The sequence below is a fragment of the Musca autumnalis genome, unplaced genomic scaffold (genome assembly GCF_047663935.1).
Source record: "Musca autumnalis isolate F117 unplaced genomic scaffold, ASM4766393v1 scaffold_4, whole genome shotgun sequence".
NCBI classification, from domain to species: Eukaryota; Metazoa; Arthropoda; class Insecta; order Diptera; family Muscidae; genus Musca; species Musca autumnalis.
The window spans coordinates 175,386,247-175,409,626 of NW_027411977.1; the positions used below are offsets into that span (position 1 = coordinate 175,386,247).

The window sequence follows — 23,380 nt, forward strand, 5'->3', positions numbered from 1 at the left end:
ATATTTTCAACTCTTTGCATAAAAACGTTAAAATGCAATATATGATGCTCTATACCTTTAAAAATTTTTCAAAATATTAAAAAAAAAATAAATTTGTTTTTCTAATGATAATTTCAAAGGAAATACTTTCGAAGCGACAATCCCCAGAATTCAAAAGTTTCAAATACGATTTAGACATTTTTTAGAATACCACAAAAATATCATAAAAGATAAGCGAAAAGACTACACCCAGCCCACAACTTGAAAAAGAGGGTGTGAGGGAGTAATAAAAAGTTTCACAGCTAAAATACAGCTGATCGCATGAGATTTTGAAGCAAAAGTTCTTAAGTAGGTATTCTTGTTGGCAAATTAAACATTAATCAGTACAGGCAAGTTTACGGTTGAGCCTAAAACACCCCTTGATGTCATTACTAAAATCCCATTTTGTCCAAAGGACCATGGTACAAATACACAGGTAGCCGCATCTGCAGTTGTTGGCAACATAAGATGTCAAAATTTGACATCAATTCAATGCAATTGACACATTATGTTACCATCAGCTGGCATGATAATGCTACCTGTATTATTGTACCATGCAAAGGACGAACGCTATTGCTTTTGTTGAGAATCGGTTCAGATTTGTATATAGCTCCGATATATTTGTTCGGCCAATATGAGGTAATAATAATAATTTTGATGAAATTAAGGAAATGTGATGGAATTGGGCTAAAAACAAATGTTAATAAATTCAACTTTTCATTTTTTTGTAAAATAACCATGGCAGAACTACCAGGTAGTGGTATCACACCAGCTGATCGAATATGAAAAGTCAAATCCCTTTATAAAAAAATAATTTTTGTTGTAATTTCCCCAACAACATAAAGAAAGTTTTGACATGACATATTCAAAATTTTACGATGCCACTACCTGGGTAATTGTGCCATGAAAATAACAAATATTTCACACTGCACAATGGTCCCAAATCCAAATTTTCTGGCCAAAACTATTTCAACGTCCATTTTGTATTAAAATTAATTATTATTTATAATAAATGTGTACAAACAGTAATTCTTACGTCTTATAGACCAAAATCACCAAAAACTGCCAAAATTTGTTGAACAGGGTGGTCCCGTTGTGTGGGGTCTAAACCAAAACATTGACCAATGTTAATAATTTTTGGTACGAATGATTCATATCTTCCAAGATGTCAAAATACCAAATTTCAGCCGAATCGGTCATAAAGTGTCGCTAAAATCCACAAAATATCTAAAATCGGACGGTACTTTTATGTGGGGGCTATGACAAAAAATTGACCTATTTTCAAAAAAGTTATACATACTTGTTTTCTACACTCTGAAACCCTTAAATATGAATTTTAAGGAAAATCGGTTGATAGATGTGGGTATTACCATTCTATTTCAATTGGATACTACGTACAGTCACAACATGTATTTACAAAAAATTCTCCCATCTTAAAATAGAAAAATCCACTTTATTTTAACTGTGGCAAATTTGAGCACGATTTTACTTCTGAATTTATTAGTACGGACCCCCTGCTATCTTTCAAATTCGATTTGGAGGTGGACATATTTGGACATTTTTTTTTAAAAGTTTAGGTATATTTAAAAAATATTTGTAAAAAATAATTTTTAATATATATAAAAACATTGATTTTATTACGCTAATTTTACAAATTTCATCGTTCTTTTTGTAAATATTATGAAAGTACTCATTAACAGCTTCCCGATTCATAATAACTTTGGTCTCACTTCTGTATATTTATGCACCGAAGCAATACAACAAAAATTGTATATTTTACAGCACAAAGTCTGTTTAATTTTTACAAAAAAAAATGTCAACTTTGGTACTGCGCCAATCAACGAATACTAACGTTATTTACAAAAACGAACTATTTTCAGATGACTTGATGTGTTTTTTATTATTCTGTGCAAAAAAAGTTAAAATTTCGAAACTTCAAAAATAGGGTTTTGGCCAAAAATTTCCTGATTGAAACCTATGTGCACTGGTATAAAGGAAAAATGTTATTGATGAATTTTAAAAAAATTAGAAAAAATAGTAAATATTCGAATTCGAATAGGACTTAACACTTTTGTAATTGATCGGAGTTTAAAACAAAAACATTTCAAGAAAATCGAAGAGTACAATTATTGATAAAAATTGATTTTAAATATTAAATTGCGAAAATTGCACCCAAGCTCACCGTGCAATTTTTTTTCTATTTTTCATTAGATGACTGAAAAAAAATCCAAAAAATTTTTCTTTGCATATAGTTTATACAGAATTCGAATTTGTCAAGGCGCGATGTATTTAGAGCCGTTAGTAAAAAAAAAAACAAAAAGGAAACCAAAAAACACTTTTTGATCAGGGCAAAAATCTGAGTCGATTTATGCATGCCCGTCTGTGGTAATCACTCTGCCATCCAGACAATTTTAGATAGGAAGCTAACATTTTACAAAGATGAGTCTTTTATTTGCAAGTTCGAAGGTGGGCAATATCGCCCAAATGTATGGTATAGACGCCCATATAACGGTACGGCCCGATTTCAGATATTTTAAAATTTTTATTAATGTTTTCGCACTAAACTCAATTTAACTTGGCATTTAATTCCAAATGGATATGACAATGTCCGTTTGTCTATCTATTGAAATCAAGATAGAGCTCGGAATATTTAAGGATAGGCTATATCGGTCCACGTTTCGGAATGGAGCCCTTATAACTATACCCACATATGTTTGGACGAAATATGAAATTTCAAACAATTTGGAGTCGATTTAGCTCTGCTGAACGACAACTCTCGAACAGTGTACCACTTTGCGTTTAGTAATAGTTTCTCCAAATTGGTTTTGCGCATTAATTGAAATCAATTTTATTAAAAAATGTCCGCATTTATTCGGGCTAAAATAATAATGGTTTTAGGACCCAAGTATGTGCATACATATGTATGTATGTTGGACGAAATTCGTTTTAGACAGTTTGGAGTCGATTATCCGTTCTGCTGTTTGGCATGCTGGAGCGCACAATAACTCTCGAAGGGATCAACCGATTCGGTTCAAAATTTGAACGTCGTAATATTTTGTCCAAGTAATATTTGGTCCACTCCCTCGGGCCGTAATGGTGCGCACGATAATTCTCGAAGCAACATTTTTGTACTCGAGACCCTATTTCGATGGTACAACCCCTAAGGGCACCATGTGCACTAGCCTGCGCAATAATCGGATACTGCGTTAGCACAAACCTTGCATATCGTAATATGTCTTGGAATACACTTTCCGGTACCTCTCACGCAAAAATTTGAAAATATTCTAAGGTGGGACATAACGGGACATATCAGTCCACTTAGTGTACCTCCCTCAAAAAGTTCAACATTGTGTAAGGGCAGTTTGAGGTCTGTTCGACGATCCTTTGTACATTTTTACCGAAGGTACAACTTGTGGTCCTGTTACTGCGATATTATGTTTTCGTGGGCAAGTCCATGATTCCTGACATAATGGTCCAAAAGCTCTTAGCGGTATCTATCGAAATGAATTACTCCCAAAATGAGATCCACTTCCAATATAGTCCATTCCTTCAGGTACACCTCCGCAACAAATCCATCTTTGAGGGGTATATCTCTAATACTTTTTTACTTGTTTTGTAAGTTCATACGTCCAAAAAAGCCACAAAATACTAGTTTTTTTTCGAAAAAGTATTTCGGTTGTGTAACTGCCCACAGACTTAAGTATTAATTCACACATAAACAAAAACATTGTTCCACAACATCCCATACGGGACAAGGGAGACTTCTCTCATATCAATGAGTGCACCCCGATTCATATTTAGCTCAATGATATGGGACCTACTGTTTATCGCGGAGTCCGAACGGCGTGTCTTAAGACACCACTTATGGAGAAGTTTTTCAAGGCTGAAATACTCAGGAAATGTCGCCAACATTACTGAGGGGTATTTTGCCACCGTTGAGAAAATGTTTGATGTTGCCTAGCCGAGGAATCGAACCCACGACCTTCTGCGTGCAAGGCGGGTGTGCATACCATTGCACCACGGTGGCACATGCTGAGGGTATATCTCTGTCGAAAAGGTCGACTGCTACATTTTACTTATTTTTAACAACACTGTGCAACATTTTTTAGATAATAGTATGCAAATAACTTCTGCCGAGGATTTTATGAAAGTAAAGACACAATAGACAAAAACCGTATTTGGGGTTTGTTTTCTTTGATCGGATTCGGATTTTACTTCATCTAAACATGGTTAAATATTGAATTTTTAAAGTAAATCGGGGCTATATCTCTGAAACCAATACGAATCTTGTTTTGACCTCTGCAGCTAACTTCTAAATAAGAGCAAAAAGAAAATATTTGGAGGAATAATGAACTCCAAAAACTGCACTTATTGTCTCAAATTTTATAATATATCTCAAATTTTATAATATATAATATAACTTATATATACATATATTTCGCAGCGTATCTTCAAAACTGTTAAATTTTTCTTAATGTTATTTTTAGGAAAAATACTCACTAGAATATAATACACAACTTTCTAGCATAATTTTCAACGACAGTTTGATAGATATTTCAACAATGCATCCCAATATGAGAATAAATCCCAAATATGAGAATAAACTCCCTGTGTGAACATTGTTTGAAATATATATGTTTTGTAAAAGGTATGATATGAAATACCGCTTAAACAACGTGAAATGAGCATTTTAGAGATTCAGAATGTTCTAAAGAATTACTGGACACATTATTTGGAAAATTCTGCGAAAGGTTACTTGGTACAACACACAACAGTTTAGCTGCTACCCAGCAAAAATTTGGTAGGCACATGTCATTACTTTCTGCATTACCAGGTAATGAGTACTCATTACCCTCCGCATTATCAGACAGTACATATATAACAGTTAACATATAACTAGTTACATCATTACTTACTACTTACTAACAAAGGAATAAGTACGGTGGCACAGGGCTAGTGTGTCTGACTACAAATCCTAGGTTTGTGTGTTCAAAGCTCACCGTCAGCATGGAGTTTTTTGTTGACAAAATTACGAAGAAATGTTGATGTACATGAATGTTTTTAAACAACCCTTACTATTTGTACGAGTGGCCTAGTGTGTAGTGTGTTTGACTACAAATCAGAAGTTCGTGTGTTCGAAACTAGAAGGAACCGAAATAAAAGAAAAGGAAAAAACAAAAAACAAAAAGTGTGCAGTGTTGAATTTGAATATATTTTCACCTCAATTGATCTAAAAATAGAACATGTGCTTTTAGCGTCCTTTTCGACTACGGGTAAGTGGTTAAATATGTACTTTGTGTACACATTTAAGGAAGTACTTCCTTCCTATGACATCCCCATGTAAAAATAATGACTTTTACGGTCAATTAGTAAGTAGTTACAACTGCCAAAATTTACTGAATAAAGTCATTACTTGGTAATGACTTTTTTTGCTGGGTACTGACCAGTATTACATAAATTATATAAACGTTTCTATATTTTTACGATTTTGGTTCGGTCGCTGAAGATTGCAAAGCAAAATTCTTATTAGTTTCTGAGATAAAGGTCCTATCAGTGGAAAAAAGGCTCGTTTTAGCCCGGTTTAGATGAGGCCATAAAATCCTAACCTGATCTAACAACATAAAACCCAACTAAGGTTTTTGTAGTCTCAATATGTACTTTCAGAAAATGACCACTAGAAGTTGTTTGCATTTCCCGAGTTGCACAGTGTAATTTTTGCAATATGGTATGGGGACATACCTATTACCATTTAGTAGCATATATCATTAAAGATCAACGAGAGTAGAACGCTTACTTCCGATCTTTTTAAGACAAAATATTTAAGAGTATACTGTAAAGGAACATTATTCATCGAATATTGAAAATTATACCTTGCGAAATTTTATACCTAAACTGTTGAGTGTGTGAGTATATTTAGTCAGAATAATTTTTTTCAAAGAATGCTAAAAGTAAAAAATCCCCTATTTCATCCATAATATCCCGCTAATTTCGTTTGTCAACATTGTTGTTATTTCTCTCTCAACACTTACCTCGAATGACATAGTGCCACCATTTCCGTATTTTTGAAAAAGATGTGCTAAATAACGGTTGTATTCGGTAGCTGCCTGAACTTCAGTTATTGTCATCGCCGCAATGCAGGTGACACAGATGAAAAGCATGAATTGCATATTGAATGTGGCCATATTTGAATTGAATGAATGAAGCGTTAACTTTTTTATTCGAAACTTCCTTTTTTGTTCGTTCGTTAGCTTATTGTTGTTGTGTTTTTTTACTCTTGAACTTTGCCGGATCGAAACGCTTGGTGTTTTGTTTCGCTTGTTTCTGTTCACTTGTATTTTAATATTTATGTAATTTTTTTGTTTTATTTGTAATTGTGGCAAATCGATCTTCTTCACAAATGCATAATAATATTTATTTGTTGTTGTTGCTGTTAACTAAACAAAAACACCATTAACAAAAGAAACAAGTTGTTGTTTTTTCTCGTTTTGGTATCACTCAAACAATAATTTCTTTATACAATATTTCTGTGCATCTTTTATTTATTTGTTTATTATTATTTCTTTCTTCTATAGGGTAATTTTCTTTACTTTGTCGTGGTTGTTGTTTTTATTTATGTGATTGAGGTATTATTTTTTATTATAACATCTTTCACTTTGTCGCCAATAAAATCGTGCTTTGGATTCGATGTGTGGTGTACTCGCGGTAATCTACGCTATTTTTTGGCCGCTCGACCACTCAATTCGCTCACTCACTTGTCCGTGGTTCATCAACTACTGCTGATGTTAGTAACGTAGTTGTGAATTACTTGTGTTTAACTGCTGTATATCACCAGCGATCACCACCGTACTCGAACTACCTTTGATTTGACTGACTGGTGGTCGTGTGTTTTACCGCTTTGTTGCTTGCTTGCTGCCTTAAACGCCTCCGGCAAATTGAGCTCTTAATTTACGCTGACTCTCCTCTATATGTAGATTGATAATGTGCTGCTGGCTGCGGACAAAAGCGAGTTACCATCATCCCATCAATCGCATACAATTATTATCGCTGCTTACTCGTTTCTTTTACGACCGTAATGCAGGAAGCTTTTGCACATAGAAATAAGCTCGTTTTGAAAAAAAGTTTGTTGCAAAAATTTGTATTTGCTAAGCAATTTTGAACGTTACAAAGGAAACAGAATATACGTGAATGGCAGAGATAATCATGGAACTTATGAATGAAAACTATGTAAATATGCTCTCTTACCTTTTATTGTAATGTGTAAAACGTTGTAGGAATTGTAATTTAATAAAACATTTCATTCACTGTCTTCAATTAGTTTAAGGTGCGTTCGGTGTAATGAAAATATTACACCTTTCAATTCCCCAAAATTAGCATTTTACAAACATATTTAGACTCACTAATGATGACCGCCGTTGTATGTTAGCTAAGTTGAACATCGATTTCGAACTGAAAGCAAGACAATAGCTTTGTTCCTTTACTTTATTAATGGTAAGGGTGGTAAAAGAGAAAAGTGTCAAAGTTGCTCAAAATTGCTCTCTCATGAACATTTTTACCAGAAAAGTAAAGGAACGGAAAAATGGTATATCTGGCAGCAATGTCAAAAAGAAACATAAAAAAATCAATTTTCGTCTTTTATTTCACAGTTTTTAATTTAGTTTTGTCAGCTTTCGGCTTTTTCTTCTGTTTATCGTCTATTTGTGAAATAATCGTCAAACAAAAGTCGAAAAATCAGTTCTGCCATTTTTTACTTGCAGAAATTTTGCTGGTAGCCTGTGGTAGAAGAGAAAGCCATCTTCGCTCTCTCTCCACTTTCACTCTCTTAAAAATTGCTTCCAGTTTTGCCACTTTTTCGGGTTAAGGAACGCTTTGCAGGTTAAAAATGGTAACAAATGGGAAAAATGGTAACCTCAGGTAAGTAAAGGAACACAGCTAATGTAAGACAAATATTGATCTTACATGTTATAAAGAATGAAGTCCACCTTGAACTTGTCGCAAACCAAAAGATGCACTGAATATCTCATAGTATATTTTTGGGATGAGCGACACATATCGGGCAGCGATTTCCTAGCAAAAAAGAGATACCCTAATACCGGAGTGTAAAATGACCCCGTGACAGTGTTGCCGACAGTTTTTGGTCGGAAATCACCAAAAAAATCGTCAAATCGTCAATAAAATTTGGAAAGTCGTCAACATTGTCCAAAACTAGGTTTGGTTACCGCTTAATTTGAATTTTTCACTTATAGGTATGAAAATGAGACTGACTACATAAGATATACAACCCACAGCGGTAAATACCGCCCTAAAAAGCGTTCACCAGGCGAACTGTGGGACCGTCCAGTCTTTCGGTCATAACTGACAAACTGACCGCTTAAAGAGCACAGAAAGCTGGACTCCAACATTTTTCACAACGAGATAGACGATTTTCATCCATCAACAATCGTAACGAAAATTTTCAATTGCTAAGAAAATTACAAAATCTCACAAAATCGAATTTGCAACACTGTTTTCCTTAAATTCTTTCGTTAAATGTTGGTTAACATATAGTTATCCTGTTTTCGTCAAAATGATGATAAATCGTCAAATTCGCCAACACTGCCCCGTGACCATCGGTGTTTTAGGTTTGTAGTCAGGGTACCGACTGTAAGATATGAACGGAGCCTCGTTGAAACCTGTTGGAATTCTGTAACTCATTTTTCGAGTTACTGACAAAAATCGGTAAAATTAAAATGCTTGTAATTTCGGTAATTAACGAAATTTGTCGGTAAGTTAACAACCAAAATAAAGTTGTCGCTAAGTCTTAACGATAGCAACAGTGTTGTCAACTTTTATTGATACTTTTCATTCATAATTTTGCGATTTCATTTTACCGATTTTTGTCGGTAACTCAAAAAATGAGTTACAGAATTCCACTAAAGCCCCAATGAGTAGCAGCTAAGTTGTTAAACAGTAAACATTGTTGTTGTTGTTGCAACAGTACTTGATATGTTTGTAAATTCGCTTTTCTGCTTAATCTGGCTCTGGGATGAAAACGTTCGGCTTACTTTTGAAGAACTTGCCACCGTAGTAGCTAGGATAGAGGCTTGTTTAAATCCGCGTCCTCTGTGCCCTATGTCGCATAGTCTTGGTAAACTGGTAGCTTTAACATCAGGTCATTTTTTTATAGGCGCATTTACTCACTTCTCCTGAACCTGCCGTAATTGTCGAACCGTTATCGTTATTATGTATCGAAATCCCTCACTGCGGATTTTAATAAACAACATTTGACGGGGTTCTTCGTTATTGGCTTCGAATACGAATTTCGTACCTTCCAGGTCGGAATCCATAACTGTGGATTACACCACGACCTTGGCGCCTTCGGGCAATTCGCTCCATGTTCGTATGGTATAAAGGGAGCGTACGTCCGTAGCTGCGGACGATTCATACACGCCTCATAAATATAGTTGCCGGGTATATCGGAACCAATTGAATAAATTTTGAATTTGCTCACAAAAACTGCACCTCCTCAGCTGCGATAGACGGGAAATGTTCTCCGAGGACAGCATTCACACGATAATTGTTTATGGAATCTGAAACTGTTGACCTAGGGATTCTCTCTTGTAACGTTGGATCTCCCTTTCTAGATGATAAAGATCCCTCCTGACATGCCTTGGTGGGGGTAATATCCTCCATATGCTGATTGGGATGGCTCTTACTGTAACACCGGAGCAAGTACTGCAATGAAAGCATGTCATTGTGTTACTGTGCTAGTAGAATCTTTGTCTCCTTATACAGATGGTCCCCTAAAGATATCAGGTGGCACCCTGTTGCAATTCTCTGAGCGGCATTCCGACCGGTTTGAATATTTTTCCATCGCGTTGCACTTATATTCGCGGATAAAACGTTATATGTGGTCAGCAAAGTTACTTTATCTGCACCCCCGTTGCCGGCTATGGACTTGAGGACCCTGTTCTTACATCTCAGCTTGTCGCAGATAGCTGGGGCATGCGCAGACGACATGAACATGCTGTCGAATGGGACCCCTAGCTCTCTTTTTCACCCACGGGAATTGGACTTCTTGTTCCTGAATTCCCCGTACGAATGGCGTCCATACATATAATTGGTTATCCAGCGTTTCAAACTTGACCGGAGGATTGTCTGCTCGATGACCTCAAACAGCGTGGAGTGCTTGACAGTATCAAAGACTTTTGATAAGTCAAGCGCCACCTGCATTGTTCTATCACACTGCTTGATCTGGTTGAGTCCTCGATTAATATGTGTGGATTAGGGTTATGACTTTTTGACTTCTTTTTCTCAAAAATGATTTCCAGCAGCGAGAATGAATGAACTTTTGCCTATTAGTACAAAAATAACTTTTATTTCATTTAAATATTGAAAAAGGTCATGCACAAACCACTTTCACTTGATATGATATATGGAATAAAGTTATATACGATATAAAATGATATATATGTACAAATTGGCTATTAAATTGGTGAGAAACAAAAGCTTATGTCATTTTGGTTATGTCGTGCGACTTTAAAGCTTGTTTTGAGTTATATATGTGCTTAAAGTGACTCCAAAAAATTTTCGAAAAAGCTCACATATGAAAACTTTTAAAGCTTTTTGTGCATGAGCTTTTTTTATTGAATCGTCAAAACATGATACAGGGATATGAGATTGTAAAAAAGTCATAACCCTAGTGTGGATATGGCGTACAGCGCTCTTGTCGTGATGTGCTGCTTACGGAACTCATGGTGATGATCGGCAACTGTATAGTTATTTCTGACGCTGGTGAGGACTAAAGCCTCAAGGTCTTTGTTACGGGCGACAAAAGCGAAATCGGTATGTACGATTCACCTTTGCTGGCATCCTTGTCTGGCTCCAGTAGCGGGACCACCCTGCCCATTTTCAGACTTCGGGAACGATGTGGTTGGCTAGTTTGAGAACTTTAGTGAGATACTCGACTCCCGGCTCATTCAGCTGTTTCAGCATTACCATGGAGATTCCATCAGGAGCCAACGCCTTAGATGGTTTAGCGTTCCTGATGACATTCGCAACATCATGCATTGTAAATTGTGGTGGTTCATCGTCGGCAGGAAGAGACCTAATGCGACGTAGTACTCTGCTCTACGCCCTGTCACTCTCAGGGTGTTCGATAAACTGTAGATCATAGATGAACAAGATGAGCACTCGCCTTTACTTTTTCGTACGATTCACGATTCAAATGCTCTCTTCGTGTTCATCATTGCTGAAGATTGAAATAACTTGCGCACCTCTACGGATTTATCAGGCTATTCTTCTATCTTCCTTCTTTCCACACCAACCGTTGTCCACTATTAATTGATTCCGGCTCCAATGTTGCAACCCTTCAGATGATTTAACGACTTGTTCAGCTTATGCTCACCGACCAACCTGTCAACTTCCAAAGGGATCACTTGGCACGTCACTATATCAACCATTTTTTATGATATATGTAATTTCTGTTCCACCGCAGTGTCGTCCGTTGAGATTATTTGATGCTGGTCTTGCTACAAATTAGTAAATGTCTATTGTGATTCCAAGGTGGGAGGTCAACGGTGCAGGACGTAATATTGACATACTACAACTACGGCGGACGAACCAACCACAACTCTGTAGCGTCTATTCGAGAGTCGACGGCTACAAAACCTCTGCTCGCATTAAGTGGGGAGTACTATGGCATGCTCGGAGGCCAAAAGGTAGCAGCCCTACCACCGGGCTAGGCAGTCAAAGAATAATCCTCTATGTACTGCTGAAATTTATAAAGATTCGAGTATTTACAAAGATAATGAATAATAATGGAAATCAGTTGACGACACATGGCAAACGGAAAAGGATAAGGTGTGGACATTGGAATGTCAGAACATTGTTCCAAAGTGGTAAATTTGATCAACTTACAGCTGAATGCGCAAGATTAAAAATGGATATTGTGGGCTTAAGCGAGGTTAGATGGAACGAAAGCGGGGAAACTCCTAGCAAAAACGGCGGACTGCTTTTGCACTCTGGAATGCCAAACGAGAAGGACCCTCATATAAAAGGAGTTGGAATTTACCTCTCCATAAAAGCAAAAAAAGCCTTATTGACATGGAAACCAGTTTCCGAAAGAATCATCACTGCGAGGCTGGCAGCAAAAAGCAGAAGGTATACGCGCCTACAGAGGACGGCGAATTCGCCCACAAAGAAGCCCTGTATAGCCTATTAGACAAAACCCTATCAGAGATACCAAACAGAGACATCACTATACTAATGGGCGACTTCAACGCCCAAATAGGATGCCACAATCATGATTATGAAAGTATAATGGGGAAACATGCGCTAGGATCCTGCAACGAAAATGGCGAGCTGTTACTAGAGACATGCAGCAATCACGATCTAAAGATTGCTGGGTCTGTCTTCCCGCATAAGGAAATACATAAAGTAACATGGAAATCACCGACGGGAACATTTGAATCTCAAATTGACCATATCTGCATCTCCCGAGAATGGTTTAATATTTGCTCTGATGTGAGGAACAGAAGAAGCGCCGAAATAGGAAGTGATCACTATCTTGTGGTCAGTGAACTTAAGTTAAACATGATAAGAAAAACCCGCACAAACACCATAGGAAGAAGAAGATTTGATACCGACAAGCTTCAAAATGATGCAACGAGAAATGAACTGCGAAGAAAAGTGGAGGAAATAAATATCAACTATGATGATAGCACCAACGACGAGATATGGCAAAGGCTAAAAAACGAACTTAGGAATGCATGCGAATCGACCCTTGGATACAGCAAATCCGAGCGGAAAGAATGGATAACAGAAGAGAGTTGGAAACTAATAGAATATCGGCGGGAAGTAAAGCGGAAAATGCTAGCCACAGAAGAGAATAATGTTACACTATATGAGATATTTAAAAGAGATTACGAAAGGCTAAACAAATTAATCAAGAAACAAACCAGAGCTGATAAAAATAAGTATATGGACGACCTCGGGAAAGATGCGGAAAAGGCTGCTGCAAAGGGAAATACTAAGGATCTTTTTAAAATCATAAATCAGCTAAGTGGAACCAAGACCAGAAGTTCCAATATGATTGTAGACGACAACGGCACTCTATTGACAAATAAAAATGAGCAAATGATTGCGTGGAAGCAACATTTTGAACGAACACTAAATGTTATCCACGATGAAAATGAGGAGGAACTACAAATATTCAATCCACTAAGCCCAAGATTAGATATTTCTACCGAACCACCAACATTCGATGAAATTGTGGACGCAATATCGACTCAAAAATCCGGTAAAACGGCCGGAGCAGATGCAATACCTACAGAATGTTATAAGGTCGATCCACAAAAGGTGGCACAGCTGTTTCTGCCCCTCTTTCAAAATATTTGAAAGATATACCAAGTGAATGGAAGGAATCTATAGTAATAAAAATACCTAAAAAGGGAGATTTAAAGAACAGGAACAATTGGCGCGGTATAACAATTATTCCGTCCGTAACAAAAATTTTTAATAAAATATTACTATGCCGAATAAAAGATTCGCTTAACGACAGTATCTTACACACCCAAGCTGGATTTAGACCAAACAAGAGTTGCACAGACCATATCAACAGCATCCGAATTCTCATAGAGCAGTCCGTCGAACTTAACTCAAGTTTGTATCTAACATTTGTAGACTTTGAGAAAGCATTTGATGCAATTAAAAGAGAATGTATATGGAAAGCGCTAGAATTCAAAGGCATCCCTAGAAAAATTATTAACATTATTAAAAATAGCTATGACGGAGGACTATGCAGAGTTGTGCACGAAGGACAACTCAGCGATCCATTCCCAACGATCAGCGGTGTAAAACAAGGATGCGCTTTATCCCCACTGTTGTTTATTACCACACTAGACCTTATACTGCAAGTAGTTAACCAAGCGAATATGGGAATTAATTGGAGACTAAGTGGAAAACTTTGCGAACTGGCATACGCTGATGATATCGTGTTACTAGCAAATAGATACCAGGATATGCAAACACAAGTTACCTTGCTTGATAACGAGGCTAAGAAAGTAGGCCTAAAAATTAACACAACCAAAACAAAAAGTATGCGCATTAACGCTAACAACGATAACACGCTGACTATAGGTAACGTAGAGATGGAAGATGTTCGCAAATTCGAATATCTAGGCAGTGTTGTTGACGACGTCGGAGGAACACTAGCGGATATTGACAACCGTCTGCGGAAAGCAAAAATCTCCTTTGCTCTATTGAGTCGTGTGTGGAGCTGCAAAAATATTAAACAGCCCACCAAAGTCAGAATTTTCAACGCGTGTGTGAAATCTGTTCTTATCTATGGAAGCGAGACCTGGTATGTAACAAAGGCGATAGCTCACAAACTACAGTGCTTCGTCAACAGGTGCCTACGTAGAATTCTAAGAATATGGTGGCCACGAACTATAAGCAACGAGCGATTATTGCAAGTGACGAACCAAATTGAAATAGAACGTGAAATTAAACGCAGAAAATACAGGTGGATTGGACATACGTTACGAAAGGACACTAACGATGTAACTCATGCAGCTCTGGAGTGGAATCCACAGGGAAAAAGAAAAAGAGGACGCCCTAAATCTACTTGGCGCAGAGCAGTGACTCAAGAAACATCTAAATCTTTTAGCGAACTTAGAACAATAGCTCGAGACAGAAATCAATGGAAAATATATACAAATAATCTTTGTGAATAGGCTAAGTTTTATTACAAGATGTAAATAAACATGCCATAATAATAATAATAATAATATTGTACAAAAAAGGATTTTTCTGTCGTATTTTTATGTTTTGTTCGACCTTTCGAATGTTAATATAATCAAGATTTTTATTTCCTACATTTCGAAATTACATTGAATTTCATGTTCAGGGATTTTTCTGTCGATTACTCTTTGAATTGTATTTTGGGAAGTACTTTCAATGCATGCACATTTATAGAAATGTTCCTTTTTCCTTCTTCGACAAAGGACTTTCTGACAACAAACGAAATCAAAAAAAAAAAAAAAAAAAAAACTGATCGGAAACAGATTCGTCAAAATCTCAACAAGTATCAGGCGACTTTGCGGACAGGAATATACCCTTAGCCTATGTGAACTGAAACTTTCATCTATGGACAGATCGAAAAGCGGCTACACAACCAAAATCCTTTAACACAAAGCTATGTATTACGCGATTTTTAGAATTGTGTAGCCATTTTCGGACGTATGAACTTGCCAATAAAAAATATGGATTTTATCATTGAACATACGTGGCTCGAAAAAATATTGCGATAAACAAAGTTTGGACCAACGCAGTATACGATTCGAAAGTTGTCGTGCGCACCAGCCACTACACATGATGGCCGTAGGTATTCTTTACAGCTTTCGAGTCATTTTCTCTGGAAGTATGGACTTGCTCTGAAAAAACATGTACTGTAGTAATAGGGGTCCCGAGAACACTTGTTGCAAAAAAGCAAAGCGTTTCCAAAGAGGTATTTTTATTTATTAATTTATTTATTTCATATTTTTTACTGATAACTAAGTCGACTCCAAGTTTTCTGAAACAGATTTCTTCCAAAACACACTTTGGCCCTTAAACCATTATTTCGATGAGGCACATTTTGACTAAAGCTGAGAGTATAAAAAATGTAGATTGGGAAAAATTGTGTTTATGAATTTTTGCTAAAAGAATAAATGTATAGACCTTGGATTGGGTGCCAGAATTTCATTTTAAAAGAATTCAAGACTGTTGGCCAGAATTTTCCTAGTTCCTGATCAATTTATGAGAAGATCCACGATAGGAAACCAGAATTATTATAAGAGAAGTCCGACGATTGGACGCCAAAATTAGTGTATTGACAGATGCAAGAATGGCCTACAGAATTTGTCATTTACATACCCGCAATTGGGTGCTTGAGTTTCATCATGGATAGACGTACTATTGCTCAGCATTAGTTCTCTATCAAGAAAACCACTATTGGACACCAAAATATATTTAGGGAAATAACTACAATTGGTTTCTTTATGACAATAACAGCGATTTGACCCCTGAATTTCCAAAAATGAAAAATTGACCATATTCTGACACCGCACCGTAATAAAAGAAACAAAAACAAAGACACGTGTTTCGGCGTTTTTTGCTTTATTTATATAACTCTTAAATTCTACCTGTAAATACCAAAAAATACTAGTGTGTAACGATATGATATCTAAACGTTCCCACTGCATAAATAATTCTCATAAATCAATAAAATTGGAGTGGAAAAATGAAGCCGTGATTTTGAACTTTTGTGAAGTAGGAAACAAAGGAAAGGCCCTCAACATTCCATATAAAATATATGCGATTATTAATATATCAATGTTTTCTGAACATATATTAATTCTGATATATTGTCAAAAAAGTTCTCAAAACAAGGGGAAATTGGCCAATAATTCTTACGTCACTTTAATAAAAAAATAGTAATGAAAATTATTTAATCAGTAATACAATTCTAAAATAAGGTTATATAGAAATTAGAATAGAAATTATATAAAAACGGTGCCGTGACATAACTCCCAACGGACATAACTCCCAAAATCGTTTTGGTTTGCGGACATAACTCCCAAATTTTTTGGACCCGACCCCCCTTAGCGGACATAAGTCCCAATGGGAGTTATGTCCGTTTTTAAACTTTAAGTGATTTTTATTTAAATACAATTTTTATTTCAAATGTATAAGAAAAAATTAAAAATTAACTTTAAGTTCATATGCATTTTTCATTTCACAAAATAATTTATAATTGATTTAAAATTTTTAAGAAAATTAACTACAAAATAAGTAGTAGCCATCTCAAATACAACTATATTCAAAATTTGCCTTCAACCCTATTTTAAACGAAAATAGCTGCCTACAGGAAAATAAAAAGGTTTTTTAAAATTCGCAAATACTTTCTGAAAAAAATCGTGCGATTTGTTACAAAAATATTTTCACAATTTAAGAAGATAAAAAGTTTTTGTAAAAATATTCAAATACTTTCTGAAAAACGAAATATTTTTGAAATAAATCGCGCGATTTTTTACAAAAATATTTTCACAAGTTTTCCCCAATTTTAGGAGATAAAAAGTTTTTATAAAAATATTCAAATACATTCTCAAAAACTAAAAGCGCCGCAGTCGAAAATATCTTTGAAAAAATTGCGCGATTTTTTACAAAAATATTTTCACAGTTTAAAAAAATAAAAAGTTTTTATAAAAATATTCAAATACATTCTCAAAAACTAAAAGCGCCGCAGTCGAAAATATTTTTGAAAAAATCGCGCGATTTTTTACAAAAATAATTTTACAATTTAAAAAAATAAATAGTTTTTGTAAAAATATTCAAATACTTTCTGAAAAACGAAAAGCGATGCAGGCGAAAATATTTTTGAAAAAAATCGCGCGATTTTTTACAAAAATATTTTCAAAATTTAAGAAAATAAACATTTTTTAAAAGTATTCAAAAATATTTTCACAATTTAAGTAGATAAAAAGTTGAAAATATTTTTGAAAAAAATCGCGCGATTTTTTACAAAAATATGTTCATAATTGAAGAAGATAAAAAGTGTTTGTACAAATTTTCAAATACTTTCTGAAAAACGATAATATTTTTGAAAAAATAGAGCTACTTACATAATTTCGGGCATAATTTCGTTTTTAAATAATTTTATGAATTCAGGAGGATTTTGTGGATACTTCGGTATTGGTTGACACTTAGGCCTTCTCAAATGTATAATTTCGCTTACATTCTAACTTCTACTCTAAAAATTAAAAGAATGTATAACTATAAATTTCAAAATTAAGCAAAGAAATTATTTATAAATTAAGAAAAAAATCGTTGGGAGTTATGTCCGCAATTTTTTTGGGTGTTAAGTCCGCTTTGCTTCGTTGGGAGTTATGTTCGCAAAGCGCAGCCCAAAATCAATTTGGGAGTTATGTCCGTGGGAGTTATGTCCGGGCACCTATAGAAACATCCTTGAACGCTTCTTCTTAGTTGTGAAATAAAACACATTTTCTTCAAAGTTGAAATTATCAGCGGGAAATCGGCACCTGGAATCAAATGATTATATAATGTAATAAATAGGTACATCCATATTTCAAAGATACATATGTATGTATATGGAAAATGTATTGATGTAATTACCAATATTAAGTGCGATTTCTTCCTTGTCCCATAAAATATTTCTATTCACCTTTTTGATTCAATTATAAAATGTATGGGACATTTAATTTACTAAAAAGCACAATTTCATTAAGAAAAGACAAAACACTGATTTATTCACTCACTTTACCGTCTTTACTCAGCGATGTTCTCTAGAACACTGATGAAAAAGACCAACATAATTAATACCATTTTTTTCTCTTCGCTTGCTACGTTGGTTAACAACAACAAAGCACGAAACGCACGTGTTGTACGCATTACACCATGCACACAGCTCTTTATTATAAACCAGCTTTCCGCAGCTGCGAGAGCCCTGTTGTTAATCTCTTTGACAAAAATCCTCTCCACCCATAAAAAATATGTTCTAACATAAAAAATATGTTGGTACCCAAATATATTAAATTGAGATATGTTACAAAATGTTGCAAACGTATATTTGTTTGGAAACAAACAAATTATGTTTGGTGTTTGGATCCAAATAAATATTTGTTTGTATCCAAACATATTTCTAACATATATTTTTCTGCGTGTATATATTCAAAGCATAGCAATTTTTTTATTCTCTTTCATTGCAGTTACAGTTTTTGCCCATTGTTTCAAATTGGCGTACCAATCTAGAAACTAAAGTCTAATAACTGCCTGAAAGTCTGTACACACAAATATTGTTTTGACATGTCTCGCTCTCTCATTAATTTTGAAAATAGAAACATATTAGCTATACAGAAAATACCAAAATTTTCAGAACTAATGGAAAATATGAATGAAAAGTGTGCAATTAAATGTAAAATATACATTCGCAGGAAAGGTTAGTGTTTTTCCTGCTCATTTAATATATGTCACACGTGTTATGTGTTCAAATTCTCATGAAAACGAGGAAACAAAATGTAAGGAAAACTAAATTATGTTTCTCTTAATTACGAATGGTGTAGTGGAAACGGGTTAATTCGTGTACGTATTTCGAGATGCGAACAACGTACTTCAAACGCTCGTGTGAACATGACATAAATCTTTCTTCGTTATAGTATTCCCAACAATTGTTTCATATTTGCACATAAAATCTTTATCTTTATATATAAAACTCAATTGTCGTTTGTTGGTAATTGAATCAGTTGAAAACGGCTGGACCGATTTGGATAATTTTTTGTGTAAATGTTAGTCATAGCCCAAGTTAGGTTTTTATCCGAAGAAAATTTAACCACGCCCACTTTTACGCCCACTTTTTAAAATATGTGATATCTACGAATCTACTGAAAAGATTTTCCTGATATTTTCAGGGTACGTACAGGGATGACCCCCGGTGAAAATAGGCTACATATTTTGTTGAATTTCGGAGGGGTCGGGGTACCTCCCCTAGCCCTATTTTATACGAAACGCAGTATTTGCAAAAAATATGAGTGTATCGATTTGAAAATTAATTTGCGGGACAATGATGGTTGTGTGTATTACTTACGTACTCCTTTAAGGTCCTAAAGACCAAACTACGCCCACTTTTTACAATGTATTATATGTATATACAAAAATACTGGATTTTTATGATATTTGTAGACAATGCACAATGGTCCCAAATCCAAATTTTCTGGCCAAAACTATTTCAACGTCCATTTTGTATTGAAATTAATTATTATTTATAATAAATGTGCACAAACAGCAATTCTTACGTTTTAACGACCAAAATGACCAAAAATTGCCAAAATTTGTTGAACAGAGTGGTCCGTTGTGTGGGGTCTAAAACAAAACATTGACTTATGTTAACAATATTTGGTACGAAGGATTCATATCTTCCAAGAGGTCAAAATACCAAATTTCAGCCGAATCGGTCATAAAGTGTCGCTAAAATCCACAAATATCTAAAATCGGACAGTAATATTATGTGGGGGCTACGACAAAAAATTGACCTATTTTCAAAAAAATTATACATACTTGTTTTCTACACTCTGAAATCCTTAAATATGAATTTTAAGGAAAATCGGTTGATAGATGTGGGTATTACCGTTCTATTTCAATTGGATATTACGTACAGTCACAACAGGTATTTACAAAAAATTCTCCCATCTTAAAATAGAAAAATCCACTTTATTTTAACTGTGGCAAATTTGAGCACGATTTTACTTCTGAATTTATTAGTACAGACCCCTTGCTATCTTCCAAATTCGATTTGGAGGTGGACAAATTTGGACATTTTTTTAAAAGTTTAAATATATTTAAAAAATATTTGTAAAAAATAATTTTCAATATATATAAAAACATTGATTTTATTACGCTAATTTTACAAATTTCATCGTTCTTTTTGTAAATATTATGAAAGTACTCATTAACAGCTTCCCGATTCATAATAACTTTGGTGTCACTTCTGTATATTTATGCAGCGACGCAATACAACAAAAATTGTATATTTTACAGCACAATGTCTGTTTTATTTTTACATAAAAAAGTGTCAACTTTGGTACTGCGCCAATCAACGAATACTAACGTTATTTACAAAAACTAATTATTTTCAGATGACTTGATGTGTTTTTTATTATTCTGTGCAAAAACAAATTAAAATTTCGAAACTTCAAAAATAGGGTTTTGGCCAAAAATTTCTTGATTGAAACCTATGTGCAATGTTGAAAAATTTCCTGTGGTGAAACGCTATATTTAGAAAAATTATGGACGTATCGGAAACGTAATTTGGGAAAATGCAACCATTTCGAACTCCAACAACTTCATTAGGACCTACAAACTGCTCGAACGAATTACATGAAATTTGCAGGAAATGCTCATCATTTAGCCGGGGCAATTTATATTTATACGAATGTAATATATTTTTATGAATTTCTGACGGGGTAGAGGTACATTCCCTACTTCCTACTTCTTTTAAACGCTATATGTGTAAAAGTTATGACCATACCAGTTTGAGCATTAATTTGGGAGACAATTGGGGTTGTGGTTCCGACAAATGTTACTTATTTGGGGCAAACAACCCGACCACGCCAAACATTTTCAAAAAAGTTATATTTTGAAAAGTAATGAACACGTCCACTTTTCAATAATTATGCTTTCAAACCTACTGAACCTAATTATGAAGTTTCCCGTGGCGTCGATATAGTTTCAAAACCTATGAACGTATCAATTGTTCTTAGTTCGAGCCACTTTTAAGTAACGAACCGATTTTTATGAAATTTGCTGAGATGTGGCGTAGTGGTATGTATTTCGAAGGTTGCACGGAACATCCCCTTATATACGATATATTTAGAAACTACATAAAATGGTGAAATTCAACGGTACAAAAAGCGTAGATTTATATATTAGCAACGAAAAACTAAATAACTTATACGGCCTCAATAACGAAAGAATACGACTTTATTTTTTGAAGAGATCGCGTTGGGATGAACATATGGATTCTAAACAGCATCGTTAGGGGGAAAATCCATCAAAGTCCGTTAGAGAAAGATAGATAAAATGTGTTAATAATTATAAAATCCTCAATGAATAACTCAGTTTGACAATGGATGCGAAAATGAGAAAGAATATTGATATTTTTTGAATTGGTAAGAACAAAGCCCAAACAAAGTTGTCATTAAAAACAAAACGATGGGCCAGCAGCGCGGACCCGGGTCTGCTAGTATGGAATAAATAACGATTTTATTCATTTTTAAGGTTGTACGAATATGAACTTTGCACACTGTATAGTTTCGCGGATACGTCACCATACCGAGAGTTCTATTCCAAAAAACATATAAACTACACAAAAAATAAATCACATGTCTACACCTACAATTTCTTATCACATCTAATTTTTTTAATTCTTTATCACAATCTTAATTAGCATACCCTTCCAAGTATTTTCCATTTTAAAAAACGTTAATTATGTTAACGGCGTTTAATTGTCTAGCGAAACAATTTTGTTCTTCTTGCGATTGAATTTTATAAAATTTTACAATACAAGATGTACTATTTTTGAAGATGTACTATTTTTTGATGGCATACCATCATAAAGCGTTGCCAGGTTGAAATGTGTTTCTTTTTAAGTGGTCCAAAGTGTTAAGAATCTAATCCCGTTACTTTTTTATTCAAATATATGACTTGAAAACCAGTAAGGAAAGGATCAAAGTCGGGCGGGGCCGACTATATGATACCCTACACCATTGTGAATATGTAAAATATAAATCGGAGCTATATTTAGATCTTAACCGATTTTGATATAATTTGGCATATTTATTTCCAGACCGAATTCAGTCAAACATTCCAAATTTCATCAAAATCGGACGTATATACCGTGTTTGGTGCAGCAAATACGTGAAATCGGGCGAACATATATATGGGAGCTATATCCAAATCTGAACCGATTTCGATATAATTTGGCACATTTATTTCTTAACCGAATTCAGTCACACATTCCAAATTTCATCGAAATAGGAAATATATAGCGTGTGTAGTGCAGCAAATACGTGAAATCGGCCGAAAATATATATGGGAGCTATATCCAAATCTCAACCGATTTTCACCAAAAGCAATAGCGTTCTTCCTATGGCTAAAAAAGTTGTAGTCCCCAATTTTCAGCTGAATCGGACAAAAAATGCGACCTGTACGTTGCGAACAAAAATACATGGACAGACGGACGGACATGCATAAATCGACTCAGAAAGTGATTATATGTATATCCCCAAAAGGAACTATGGGTCTATTTCGTTTCCTTTTGTATGTTACATACAAATGCACAAAGACATAATACCCCTTACCACTGTGTTGTGTAGGGTATAAAGAGACTTTTTGCCTCAGAAACCAATACTGGATGTCGTGCAATTGAATCTATTTACAGAGACGAAATACCTGGAGTGGTTTTTGACCATCGGCTAAGATGCACTTTATTCCTGTAAGAACCCCATAAGCATAAGTTGGAGTCTCAGAACATATGTAATACACTGGCTGTATAGGACAGTGGTCTGTTATATTGCTGCTTGTCTGGTGGCAGCCCCTACGTATAATCCTAACCAGCTAAACTGAAACTGACTATATTTCGCCAATCCTGGACTTTACTACTTAGATGACTTTTATACTAAACAGATCGTCTTGTTTCATGAGCCGAACTTTTACTTCTCCAATTTTGGATGCCATATTTTGTGATATCTTCTTCAACTTGGTTATTCCATTGGAGTTTTGGCCTTCCCTTGGGGCGTATGCCGTCAAGTGGCTCATATTCAAATGCCACGTG

The 23,380-nt window shown here is 35.0% G+C and overlaps 1 protein-coding gene across 1 annotated transcript in view; it reads right to left on the reverse strand.

Annotated features, from left to right (window-relative positions):
* The window catches only part of Zip71B (Zinc/iron regulated transporter-related protein 71B), a 66,087-nt gene extending 58,998 nt beyond the window's left edge, over nt 1-7,089 (reverse strand). Inside the window, exon 1 of the mRNA XM_073983514.1 lies at nt 6,048-7,089. Coding sequence (XP_073839615.1) covers nt 6,048-6,200 — 153 coding nt within the window. The 5' untranslated portion in view covers nt 6,201-7,089. The remainder of the gene's footprint in view (nt 1-6,047) is intronic.
* Between the last annotated feature and the right edge of the window lie 16,291 nt (nt 7,090-23,380).